Source organism: Nematostella vectensis, chromosome 15 (assembly GCF_932526225.1).
Source record: "Nematostella vectensis chromosome 15, jaNemVect1.1, whole genome shotgun sequence".
NCBI classification, from domain to species: domain Eukaryota; kingdom Metazoa; phylum Cnidaria; class Anthozoa; order Actiniaria; family Edwardsiidae; genus Nematostella; species Nematostella vectensis.
Genome location: NC_064048.1, coordinates 4,818,627 through 4,831,452, shown reverse-complemented (window position 1 = coordinate 4,831,452; position 12,826 = coordinate 4,818,627). Strand labels below are relative to the sequence as shown.

Below are 12,826 nucleotides of genomic sequence, written 5' to 3'. Positions count from 1 at the left end.
AGGTATAGAGAAAAGAGCGTTGGCGCCAGGACGCACCCTTGCTTTACTCCATTGGAGACATCGAATTGCTTCGAGTCGTTTCCGCCTTGGGATACAGAAGCTTTCATACCGCTATGGAGGGATCGTATAACATTGACAAACTTGGGTGGACAGCCAAATTTGACCAGGACCTGCCAGAGTGCCTCTCTCGATACAGTGTCAAAGGCTTTTGAGAAGTCAATGAACACTGCATATAGCGGCATGTTTTGCTCTATACACTTCTCCTGTGTCTGTCGCAGACAGAAAATCATGTCCATTGTGCCTCTGCCACTCCTGAAACCACACTGGGACTCGGGCAGTATGACTGGTGCTATGTGTCTGTTAATCCTGTTCAGCAGAACACGAGAGAGGATCTTACCAGCGATGGAAAGCAAGGATATACCTCTGTAATTTCCACAGTCTCTCCGACTGCCAGTCAGGTCAGGTCAATAAATCCTGCTACCGGTAAACATGTAGCCCGGTACTACCTGTCTCAGGTCGAGTTGCTGGCGACTAAACTGGCAGCCCCCTGGAGTATCATTACTCCAGGTGGAAGGGTGCTTCTGATCATCCTGGCAGAACTAAAAACAAAATCTGTCTTAAGGTCTCTGGTGGGCCAAATCAGAAAGGAGTATGTGGCACCCTCAGAGCGGAAACCGACAGACTGGTTCTCCGATCAGCCGCTGCAGCATACCTGGAGCTATGACATGTCTCGGCTTGCCCTTGCCTGCCATAACTGTCTCTAGGAAATGCCGAGAGAGTGAATCTAGAAGAGCAAGACCTAGTTTTACTTCAAATCACGCTGAATCAGCGCTTGCATGCAGTTCTATGAAATATGGTCAGATCTGAATTACCCAATGCCGGCTCGAACGTCGCCCGGACAAACAAGGTTCGCGCTGATCATCTCCCGCTCCGGATGACAGTGAAAAGTATGCTAGGACGCAGGAAACGACTCGTTCTTGCAGAATGGAATGTGAGAACACTCATGGACAGGTCTAGATCTGAGAGACCTGAGAGACAGACTGCCCTCATTGCGCGGGAACTGTCGAGATATGAGGTTGATATCGCCGCCCTTAGTGAAACTCGCCTGGCGAATTATGACAGTATGGTGGACTGTGGCTATACTTTCTTCTGGAGTGGAAAGACAGAGGAAGAACGCAGGGAATCTGGTGTGGGTTTCGCTATCAGAAACCAGATCACGAGAATCATGGAAGAGGATCCAACACCGGTCAGTGACAGGATAATCACCATGCGTCTACCGCTAGAGAAGAGGGTGTATGCGACAGTCATAAGTGTTTATGCACCGACTCTGACAAACCCAGATGAGAACAAAGAGCAGTTCTACAGTCAAATGAGGGAGGTGCTTTCCAAAGTCCCAAAGAAGGATAAGCTCATTGTCACAGGTGATTTCAATGCAAGAGTTGGCTGCGAACACGAGAAGTGGGAAGGTGTGTTAGGACACCACGGGATTGGAAAATGCAACTCAAACGGAGAATTGTTGCTCACCCTCTGCGCTGAACATAGCTTGGTGATCACCAATACTATCTTCAGACATAAAGAGCATCATAAGGTCACTTGGATGCACCCCCGCTCCAAGCACTGGCACTTATTAGACTACATGATAACGAGAAAGAAAGATCTGAATGACATACTGGACACAAGAGTTATGAGAGGGGCTGATTGCGCCACAGATCATCAGATGGTCAGGTCCAAGGTGGCCTTCTCGCTGAGGAGACCGCATGCACGGACAAAGGCTAAACCACCAACAAAACTGGATGTGCGGAAGATCAGGAGTGGTGACATGAAGGCTAAGCTACAACACGAAATGAATGAGGCCCTGAAAAATCTTGAAGAGATGGATGGGAGTGAGATTGAGGCACAGTGGAATACTCTGAAGACAGTTGTGTATGAAACAGCAGAAAAAGTATGTGAGAAGCCGAAACGAAAACACCAAGACTGGTTTGATGAAAACGATAAACATCTGGAATGTCTGCTGGAAAAGCGGAATGCTGCTAGAGCCAATATGCTGCAAACAAACACAAGGTCCAACAAGAATAAGTACACGGCTGCAAGGAGGGTACTTCAGCAGTACACGAGAAAGCTCAAGACAGACTGGTGGGAACGAAAGGCAGAAAGTCTACAACAGGCATCGGATGTAAATGATATGAAGGGCTTCTACAACGGACTACGAGAGGTGTACGGTCCTGCAAAGCGTGGGTCAACCCAACTCACTGCTACTGACGGATGCACAATACTTCAGGAGAAATCGGAGATCCTAAACAGATTTGCCGATCATTTTGACCAACTCCTGAATGTATCAGGGCTTGTGGATGAGGGAGCACTCAACAGTCTCCAAACAAGACCAGAGGTAGTGTGCCTTTCTGAGCCGCCAGACATAAAGGAGGTTGTGGATGCAATCGATGCTACACAAGAGGGGAAATCACCTGGTAAATGTGGTATACCTGCGGAAATCTGGAAGCATGGTGGTACAGAGATTGTGTCCAAGCTGCATAAACTTGTCCTCAAAGTCTGGTCAGCGGAGAACACACCTCATGACTGGAGAGATGCCAGTATTATCCCTATTTTCAAGAAAGGTAGTCGGAGACATAACGACAATCGACATTACGGTACTCAACATAACGATACTCTACAAAACGATTCCAGACATAACGATACTCAACATAACGATACTTGATACAATGACAGAGACTACATAACGACACTTGACATAACGACAATCAACATAACGATATTCGACATAACGATACTCAACATAACGATACTCGACATTACGAACGACAATCGACATTACGGTACTCAACATAACGATACTCGACAAAACGATTCCCGACATAACAATACTCAACATAACGATACTCGATACAATGACAGATAACTTAACGATACTTGACATAACTACAATCGACATAACGACAATCTACATTACGGTACTCGACATAACAATACTCGACATAACGATCCCGGACATAACGTACTCAACATGACAATACTTGACACAAGGACTGACTATATAGCGATACTCGACATAACGATACTCGACATAACGACAATCGACATAACGACAATCGACATAAAGACAATCCACATAAAGAGACTTGACATAAGGACAATCGACATAACGATACTCGACATAATGACAATCGACATAACGACAAGCGAAATAACGATACTCGACATAGCGACAATCGACATTAAGTGTCTCGAAATAAGGACAATCGAACTTTCGCTTTTTCTGTACATAGTCAATTGGCTTTAGCCTTGTAACTAAGCCAAATCCACCTGTTTATTTCAATCGTCAAAACTCTATTGAATGGTAAATAGCGCCTGCCCTGGAGTAGGTCGATATTTGTTTTTTTTCCTTTGGCAAATCAGAGAGCTTTCTCCCGAAACGGTCTCGTCCTCTGACGATTGCGATCGGCGAGTAAAGGTGGCTAGAAATGATTTCTCTGTCGTCGTTAGGGAATATCTCGAACAAAACCAGGTGAAAATGAAAAGGTCAGCAGCTTTGAATCCCTGCTGTTATTGTGACCGTAGGGTTAATATTTCTGTGGATTTTTTAAAGTTATTTGAACTGTGTGTAGTTTTCGGCGGCTGCCAGTTCTCCCCTTGCACATCGCTCAGGCATTGACGAGTAGCGCTATATCTAAATCGCTCAAACCCTCACAAATCGTCGAATCAACCCAGCGATACTAAATATAGAGACAATAAGTAATTTATCACAAGTATATTGATTCTTTACGATATTTTTTAAAGGAAATTTTTTAACATTTTATTATACAAGCTCTGTATTAACTTCAGCTGATTTCACTCAACAAGAGTTGGAGCTCCCTGTGGTTGAATAAAATTCGAATTGCGTATGTGTGTATGTATTTCTTGTCTGCTTTCTTGGCGCCTGGTCTCGCTCTCTCTTGGTTAGCAAAATAACGGCCACCGTATGCGAAATCAGGGTCTGGATGGGGTTAAACGACTAGCGACAAACGGCTTAAAAAGTAACTGCCTACCGACAAAACATGAATAAAATAACTAGTGACTAGCGACAAAAACATATTTGCCGACTACCAACATTTTATTATAACCGGTATTTTTACTCTTTACTTCCATCGTCAATCTACTTAAATTCGGCCATTTCAGAATCTTTACTATGTATTTCCTGTTGCATCAACTTTTCAGTCAATTATTAACCCATAATTAATTTATTATCAATAAGTTATTTAATCAATACTAGATAATGTTTAATCTTGTTTATACGTGAAATCTAATACAAAAGCGAATACTACGGACAAATACCGATAATTCTTACCGACTACCGACAAATTATGGAAATTTTAACTGACTACCGACATGCAGACCCCCCCATCCAGACCCTGCGAAATGGCTTCCCTCACCAAAACTCAGTCGCGTCTAGAAAACGAAAAACCGTGCACGTGTGACTGAAAATGACAGCTTGTCGATGAAAGCAACCAGTAGCGAACAGCACACACTCTAGTTCTACCGATAAATATTCAATGTAATATTTAATGTAATGACTGCGGCTTAATGTACACAGCTCACAATAACAAAACCGAAAAAAAACGAATACGAACATGGAAAACGGAAAAAAATTGCGAAGATGGAAGATCTTTTTAAACAAGAAAAAAGCGCCAAAGAATGCAAAAACGACGGCCGGGTATGACAAAAGACAAGAGGAGAAATGCGAAAGAAAGACAGCACCAACGCCGATTGTGTATGACCGAAGAAGAGAGGAGAAATGCATATGAAAGAAACGCCATTAGCGGCCAGAACGCCGGCATAGATGACAGAGGAGGAGAGGAGAGATGTGAATGAAAGACGGCGCCAAAGCCGATTGTGTATGACGGAAGAGCAAAGAGAGCGAGAAAGGCAAAAAGACAGAGAGAGAAAACGGAAGAAGAAGATCTTCCCAGCGCAACAAATAGTTCAGGTGAGTTTGGTGCTTGATAAGGATTAGCAATGTTGGATTTTGTGTTTATGTTGGAAAGTACATTCGCTAAAACTAGAAACGTCTAATTGATACCATAACTACCTTTGATGGATTCATTTGCTGAAATGTGCACATAGTGATATTCGTCGTGATTTTGATCTTAGGGTGGTTTTCATAAACACGTGAAACAAAGAGTAATTTTAACAGTCAAATTGTAGTAATCAAGCAATAACAAAAGAGAAGAGAGACATGTACTAGTGTTAAGTAAATACGCTAAATCTTTCACGGGCTTATGAAAACCTGCCATTCATTAAGATTTCTACTTTTAGTCTTTGCTACTCTTTCCTTTTAGTTTATAGATCCGACGCGCGCACGAATATCAGAAAAGAAGTCTCCCCCTCTTTAAGGTTGAATTACGTTATTAATATTATATATTTACAAAAGCTAATTGGCTTTTTGGAACTGATGTTGCAAGTAATAGATTTATGCGATAGTTTTTTTTACTTAGGTACATTCCACGCCTGTTTTAACTTTTTTGCCATATGTTTATTGGTTTATGTTATATCTCTAGTTTTATATAAGACTCGCTTATACAGTATGCGTAAATAATTTGAATTGTTACGGTTGATAAGTCTGAGTGCATACATATAAATAGAATGCGCAGAATACAATTGCCTTCTTCTCCCTCTTTATAATTTTGAGTTTGCTAAACTGTTTAACGGAGCTTGTTAAAGATAATAAAAAAGATAATCAATTTAGGAAATTAGCGGCTTTTTATACAGAATGTTTCTCTCTCTTATTTTTTGAAAAAATAATCGATTCTGACGCCCCCAACACAGTAGATAATTTCTTTTTATTATTTGCTGAAATATCACCTTTTAAAATAATACCAAACATGTTAAGTAGATAATGAAAATTTAATCATTTATAATACAAAGTAATTGTTTTATGGGAATTATTCAGGAAAGACATGACAAAGGCTAAAAATTGCTATTTTGTTTTGGAAGACACAGCGGATATAAGTAATGAAAGGGCGATGCCAAAGAGGGGAAGTTTGAAGAATAACATATTTTTATCATTCAAATTATTTACTATCAATTCAACAGTGACAAGAGAGGAAGAGGACAAGTCTCAAGATTTGTGTGATTAGTAAAGAAAAAAGCACATTGAAAAGCGGGAAAACTTAAAACGGGAAAAGGACAGGACAATTCAAAGAAATCAAGTTATTACTTTAAGAACAAGACGGGCTGCGTGAATAAAGAATGAATCTAGTTATAGACAAGATAAAAGACCAAAAAGACATAGAAACCGAACGGAGAAGCGCGCCACCAGAAAGTATACATTCTAAATGTACCGAGTCAAAACAAAGAACGGTGCTTCCTAAGCTCCGAGGCTTATTCGAAAAAAAATCAAGTGAATACAAGCTGGTCCCCACGACAGACCTTCCAACAGATCTTCCCACTCTGAAGAGTCCAGAATCTGCGACGGAGTTAGAAAAAGGCAGAGAAGAGAGCAATGACGATGAACAAACTTTGAAGTATGCAAAATCATCTATGTGGCAATCGGTGGCGAACCTAGTGAGTGATATGGAAGGCACGGGACTCTTGGGTCTACCCTATGTGATATTGAGGGGCGGATGGGCAGCTGTGATGGCTCTGGTAGTCGTGGCCTTTATATCGTATTACACAGGGAACATCTTGGTGGAATGCATCTACGACAAGGATGGCAAGGGAAATAAGGTAGGTCAGCTAGATTTGCATTAACACTGCGTTGCCGTATTCCACTTTTTAGCAACATTGTTATATCTCGTCCACACCTGCGAAAAAACACTCTATTGAGTCTACACAAGCTACGAAACATTATTATGTGTTTACAAATTGCCGAAACAGTGCCGATATCGCATTCATATCAACGCGGAAACAGTCATATGACGCAAAATTTCGCATTCATACTAGCGCAAGGCTTTTTACTATTCGTTATTGCGTAAGAAACATTGTTAACCCGCGTTCCCAGTGAAGCCATGACATTTGACTGCATGCACACTCGCGCTGATAAATACGTAAACCTTCTGATAGCTATCTTGTAGAGGTTCAAATAACGGCTACTACTGTTTAACCTCATTTTATTGAAACTTTTACACACCAAACCCAAAATGGAGTATTTTGAATGTTTATGGGAGAAACCGAGAATACAAAATTCAGATAATATATGTATTATTTTCTCCCAAAATTGTAAATGGTTTGTTTCTTATAGCAGGACTATTTCATATTGCAGGTTCGGGTTCGGTCCAACTACCGTGAAATGGCGGACGCGTCGTGGCCAAAGTACGGTGGCTGGATAGCGGTTATCATACAAGTAATTGAGCTGACCCTACTTGCTTCCCTATACCTCGTGTTAGCCGCCTCCCTGCTAGAGGGGCTCACCCCAACCACGCCCATACCTCTCCGCATTTGGATGGTAATCATCGCAGCAGTAGGACTACCGACAATCTTCTTCAAGCACTTCTCACAAGTTGCCTGGATTAGCTTAGCCAGTGTAGTCGCCTTGACCATCGCCGTAAGCATAATACTCGGGTACGGGTTCTCCATCAGTTTTAGCTGGGATATCAAGTTTATTCCTTTCTGGGAAACTAAAGGTGCTCCTCTAGCCTTAGCTATTATTATATTTAGCTATATATGCCACCCTGTTCTACCAGGAATAGAAGCAAATATGGCGGATCCGAATAAGTTCAACACAATGCTTGCGCTTTCATATGCATCTGTGTTCCTAGTAAAAATCGTTTTCTCGATGTGCGCCTTCCTTTCCTTTAGCACGCACATAAGTGAAGTCATAACAAATAGCTTACCGCTCGGATATCTTAAGATTTCAGTCAACATTTTTCTTCTACTGAGCATAGTGCTCTCGTATCCATTCAGAGTAATGACAATAATCCAAGTACTGGAGTCCGTCATTCCAGATTCCCTCATTTCCAAATTTCCATCAATAGTATGGTTTATATTCGTCCGGATATTTGTGAATTTCCTCACACTTATACCTGCAGTTTCTATTCCACGTTTTGCGCTTTTTATGGCGTTTGCGGGGAGCCTGACTGGAACATGCATGTCTTTCTTGTTTCCTTGTATTTTCCATCTTGCTCTCAAAGCACCTGAGCTGTCTAACTGGTCAAAGCTTCTCGATATATCGATCATTGTGTTCGGAGTTATAGCAGGGTTATTAGGCATTTTAGCTACAGGTGGTGAGTTATTCAGACCCTGATGTAACGACAATCGATATAATGATACTCGACATAACGATAATCGACTTAACGATAATCGACATAACGACACTTGACATAACACAAATCGACATAACGACAATCGACATATCGATACTCGACATAACTATACTCGACATAGCGACAATCGACATAACGATACTCGACATAACGACAATAGCGGAAATAGCAGAAAACGACATAAAGTTGCTTGCTATAACGATAATCGAGATAGCAATAATCGATCTAACTATGCTCGACACAACGATGTCCGATGGGTGAAAATAATAAAATCTCGAAAAAGTCAGCGAAAGTTGCCCCTAGTTTTGTTACTTGTGGCAACTTGTGCTTCGTTTACCCATCAACTTGCGTTTACTTATGTCTCTATATGCGACAAATTGGAACATGTTCAAATTTTGAATTCAAGTTTGCCAACCCTTGCAAGTAAATCGAACATTTTTCATCTCACTAGTTTGGGACGCTTCATCGCATGTGCATCGCAACTTGCGTTTACTTTGGCCAGGGCTTAGGTTTTCTTTATCAGACATGTGTAGATAGTCTTCAGTTGCCTACCATTCCAACTACTTTTGTGCATGACAGCAATACACAACAAAATAGACTTAAATTCTTATACAACATCGGTTTATTACCGGTAGCTATATGTCAACTACAGACTGGAATGTATTCATTTCCACGAAAGCCTGTGCTTTGCATCAGTAGGTAGCAAATAATAGAAATCGGTTTAAGCTTTGCTAGGGTAGAGTCAAAGGGTAAGGCTCATTTTGGCCATAAAACGTGTACAAAGTTTCTGAATATCATGCAATTCTCAGCGAGATGACGGAGTATTATCCCGACTGTAACAGAGCGTAAATATATCTAGAAATGCAATTAAAGATTCAATAAAATACAAAATAGAGGCTCAGTGGGAATTCTGGTAAGTCTCTTCCACTTCCGCCGTTGTCATATCAATAATGACGTCATCTCTTGGCAGTACATGATTGGTCAATTCGTTTGATTGCTCCTTCTTTGCTTCAGTCTTTGCCTCGTCTCCGGGGTCGATAATACACAGAATTATTTCAGGGCGTATCACTCCGTCCATCTGATATCGGTTGAAGTTTTCTTTCTTTGATAGGGTACTACCCAAGCCCGCGATATTTCTTGTAGACTTGTCAGCGGTACTTTGATGATGCGCGACTCCTGTTATACCTCTGAGTATTGTGGGCGCAGAAATACGGCTTTTGTCAGTATCATGTTCCTGGGTTACTGCTGTAGATTCTGCAGTAACATGATCCCCCCATTTTGCGGTGGGGCTTTGGCTCCAGGGCGACTTCAATGTAACGGGAGCAGAGTGGGATAGCAAGACAGACTGCGTTAGGGGGTAGGGATAGGAATTGGCTGATGATCGAGAGAAGTGACTAGACGAGAGTTTAGGGGAGGGAAGGGACGGATCGAGTAGGGGAGGAATGTCAGTCGAAGAGCGGGAGAAATAGCTTGATAATGGTTTAGGTGAGGGAGGGGAAGATGTGTTGAAGGAGAGGCTAGTAGAAGGTAGGGTGAAGGGGGCATTTGCTGGTTGAGTGGAGTGGAAAGAGGGTACGTGAATGGAAGAAGTCCTACTGGAGTTAGATGATGTTGTGGACGGTAGACGGGATTTCTGTGTGACTGAGTGGTAGGAGGAGTCTGTGGAGGAATCAATGCAAGAGTGAAAAGATGACTTAGGGGAAGGCTTGGGGGAGAGTGACGTAAACGAGTGAAACGAGCCCTGGGCGGAATAAAAGGATGGACCCCGAGATGGTCTAGAGGAGGGTTGACTGGGTGACCCCGTGGACGGATGGGGAAGGGCGTGGTTAGGGCTGCGACCAATCTGATGGGAAGAGGTGTAAGGGGAGGTACCGGGAGAGGTATTTTGGGACGACGAAGAGGAAGAGGTATTGCAATGGAGCTCTTTCCATCGGATGCTGCGTGCAGTTGGTTTACGGCGGCGAGGGGGTCGAGCCACGCCCTCGGAAACCGTCTTCCTAACCTCAAGTCCCTCGTAACCCAATCGGCTTGACCTAGTTGACTTAGTTAGGTCGCCCGGAGCGCTATGGTGTCGCTGTGGTCGTGCTGACGGTAGGAGGACTGGGTTGTTGTGGTGACCTATGAAGTTCTTCGATCGTTCATTAGCATCGGCCTCGATTTGGAGAATCACTTCTGGATTAATGATGACCCACCGCGCAGACGCGAGGTAACTCGCGAAGCAGAATCTCGAGGAGCCTAACACAACACTCTTTCGTATGCAGTCCCTGGAAATCACAGGCAATTTTCATATGGATAATATGGTAACAAACATCGATTATCGTACCTAGATAGAGTCCTTGAAGTTGTTATATTAGAGAGCTTAAGCTAGTCAACACGAACGGCACCAAAAACGGCGCGCGCGCTCACGAATTGCTGAAAAACGGCGTTGACGTCCGTGACAGGAAATCTCGAACGGCATTTCCCCAATTTTTACGTTCTACGCGCGCGGTCACGGACGTCAACGCCGTTTTTCAGCCATTCTTGAGCGCGCGCGCCGTTTTTGATGCCGTTTGTGTTGACTTGCTTAAGTTCTCTAATATCCCAATTGTAACTTATGAAGGTTTTATATATACGCCTAAGATTAGCAGTCTCTAGAACCCCTGGGCCTCAGAAGCTACGAAACGCACAAGAACAAACAACAAGAACGCACAAGAGCAAAGGCTTAAATTATTTAAACATTCAGGCAAAGAGAAATAAAGAGATCTCACCTATTTCTTTTCGCACGTTTTTCTCCAAGTCCATCCCTTATAATGACTGACCTCGCATACTTTACTTCGTCCGCAAACGAGGACCGCCGACGGGTGTGTGCGGGATCATCTAACACATAACGAAGAACCTAGACCAAAGCATATTTGAAGACTAATTGGTAAGTTATTTGCGGTGAGGGGGTCATGGCAAAATGAAGAGGGCAGTCTACTGTGGCTCTATTGACAGAGCCTGTGTCGATGAGTGTACCCCCTACAACTGGGTCTCAATTCGATACAATGGACCGTTTATTGGGATGACAAAATACTCAAATTGACTTCTTGCGGCTACCCATTGACACCTTACTAGTTGTAAGCTGAATTTACAAAAAAAAAAAACGGACCACAAACATACGCCCACCAAATTTGAGATTTTTTACAGCCCGTCAAAGTGAAACACCAAAATTTTTTACACTGTTATTCTGGGTCTGTATGACATTGAATTGATTTGTTTGGCTTTGGGGTGAGGAGTGTTTACGGAATCTTCCCTCATGAATCCTTCCCTGGATCTTCCAGAATGTTTTGCAATCTACAATGGCAGCAAGACGATTCCAGAAGCCTTCAAATAAAGGACATTGTATTTTGAGGCCATGGAATGGACCTGGAGGATCAGAATGAAGGTATCTATTTGTGTCTTGAGTTGTTTTCGCTGATCTCTTCCTTGTGTTGTATTTTGAGCGTTTTGCTGAGGGGGTCAATTCTGTTGATTTTCCTAGACCGATTTTGAAATTGTCAAAGAACCTGTGAGCTATTATTTGGCCGAAAAGTTGTTGCTATCACCTTGGTTGGATGCATATCTTCAAGACAAGTTATCCCTTAGACTGATGCCAGAGTATTTTGATCTTATTTTGTTTATTTTTCGTTTTTGGTTGTGGGTACTTCTCATGGCCGGTACAGGCCGGTTGAGGTGTCAATGGGTTAATGACTTTTTAAGATTTATGACGACACGGCGCTCACGCAAGATTGAAGCGCGCTAACACATTCTTTTAAACTTAGATAAAATATTCCCCGTGCGTGTAGTCGTCCGTCTAACAGAACTTTCGGTCCAAATGTGCAGGGGGAGGGGAGGAATTGCGGTTTGTTCGCCGACAAACCGGTTCGCCGACAACCCTAGACTTGCGGCTTGTTGTCACTTGAGTTTGAGAATGCTTTCTTGTCTTTTACGCGCGACTTGATGAATTTGCAATGCAGTAACTTAAATAAAAATAATCTGCATCTCACAAGCATACTAGTTGTTTGGGGTAAACGTTAGAGCTTAAGTAGATTTGCAAAGCAGTAACTTATAATAATCTGTATCTAATCTGGATTTTAGCACGCTCTTAATGATCGTGTCCGCGATCATGTTATTCATAGCGGCTTGATGATGATTTGAGTTTTGATATAAGACACTTCTCTGTTTATAGTAAGCGAGCTTCACTGCAGTATAGTCACTGTAGAAAGGCACGACTCCTATTTAGACGAAAAAAGCGTGTCGGCGAAACGAACATGGTTGTCGGCGAACTGGTTTGTCGGCGGAATTTACCTGAAACAGAGGGGAGGGGGCCTCTATGGATCCGCCATCATCGTAGTTCTATTAGGAATGTGGTAAAACCAGCCCCGGGGAAGAAAATCGACAGTCAACTATCAAGTTGTCTTGAGAAATGTACCTTGAGCCTTTCTAAGACTTTTCTCCGAGTCTCTTTATGTTCCGGCGTCTCCATAATCACACTTCGAGCTGTAATTAGATCTTCTTGAAGTGAGTTGCGCCGACTTTCCCCATGGTCCGTAATTCTTCGCACAACTTTACGCTTC

General features: G+C 42.6%; 3 protein-coding genes across 4 annotated transcripts in view; 2 read left to right on the top strand and 1 right to left on the bottom strand.

The window, feature by feature from the left end:
- The first annotated feature begins 441 nt into the window (after nt 1–441).
- Nucleotides 442–6,253, top strand: LOC5504231 (craniofacial development protein 2). Its single transcript, XM_048722543.1, has 2 exons — nt 442–4,978; nt 6,085–6,253. The coding sequence occupies exon 1, from the start codon at nt 854–856 to the stop codon at nt 2,711–2,713; it is 1,860 nt and encodes a 619-aa protein (XP_048578500.1). The 5' UTR covers nt 442–853; the 3' UTR covers nt 2,714–4,978; nt 6,085–6,253.
- Nucleotides 6,238–9,143, top strand: LOC5522226 (vesicular inhibitory amino acid transporter). The gene is made up of 2 exons (XM_001641921.3): nt 6,238–6,717; nt 7,253–9,143. The coding sequence occupies exons 1-2, from the start codon at nt 6,241–6,243 to the stop codon at nt 8,231–8,233; spliced, it is 1,458 nt and encodes a 485-aa protein (XP_001641971.2). The 5' UTR covers nt 6,238–6,240; the 3' UTR covers nt 8,234–9,143.
- Nucleotides 8,857–12,826, bottom strand: part of LOC5522360 — a 13,459-nt gene continuing 9,489 nt past the window's right edge. For both annotated transcript variants that reach the window (XM_048722540.1, XM_048722541.1), the window contains exons 9-11: nt 12,682–12,826; nt 11,000–11,127; nt 8,857–10,516 (exon numbers count right to left, since the gene is read on the bottom strand). The exon at nt 12,682–12,826 is cut by the window's right edge and continues 129 nt beyond it. In XM_048722540.1, the coding sequence (XP_048578497.1) occupies nt 9,151–10,516; nt 11,000–11,127; nt 12,682–12,826 (1,639 nt within the window). In that variant the 3' untranslated portion in view covers nt 8,857–9,150. The remainder of the gene's footprint in view (nt 10,517–10,999; nt 11,128–12,681) is intronic.

Bases quoted from the DNA above. Each gene is read 5' to 3' on its own strand.
- LOC5504231 (XM_048722543.1), top strand. From the start codon at position 854: ATGGTCAGATCTGAATTACCCAATGCCGGCTCGAACGTCGCCCGGACA.
- LOC5522226 (XM_001641921.3), top strand. From the start codon at position 6,241: ATGAATCTAGTTATAGACAAGATAAAAGACCAAAAAGACATAGAAACC. The intron at 6,718-7,252 runs GTAGGTCAGCTA...TTCATATTGCAG, and splicing joins AGGATGGCAAGGGAAATAAG to GTTCGGGTTCGGTCCAACTA.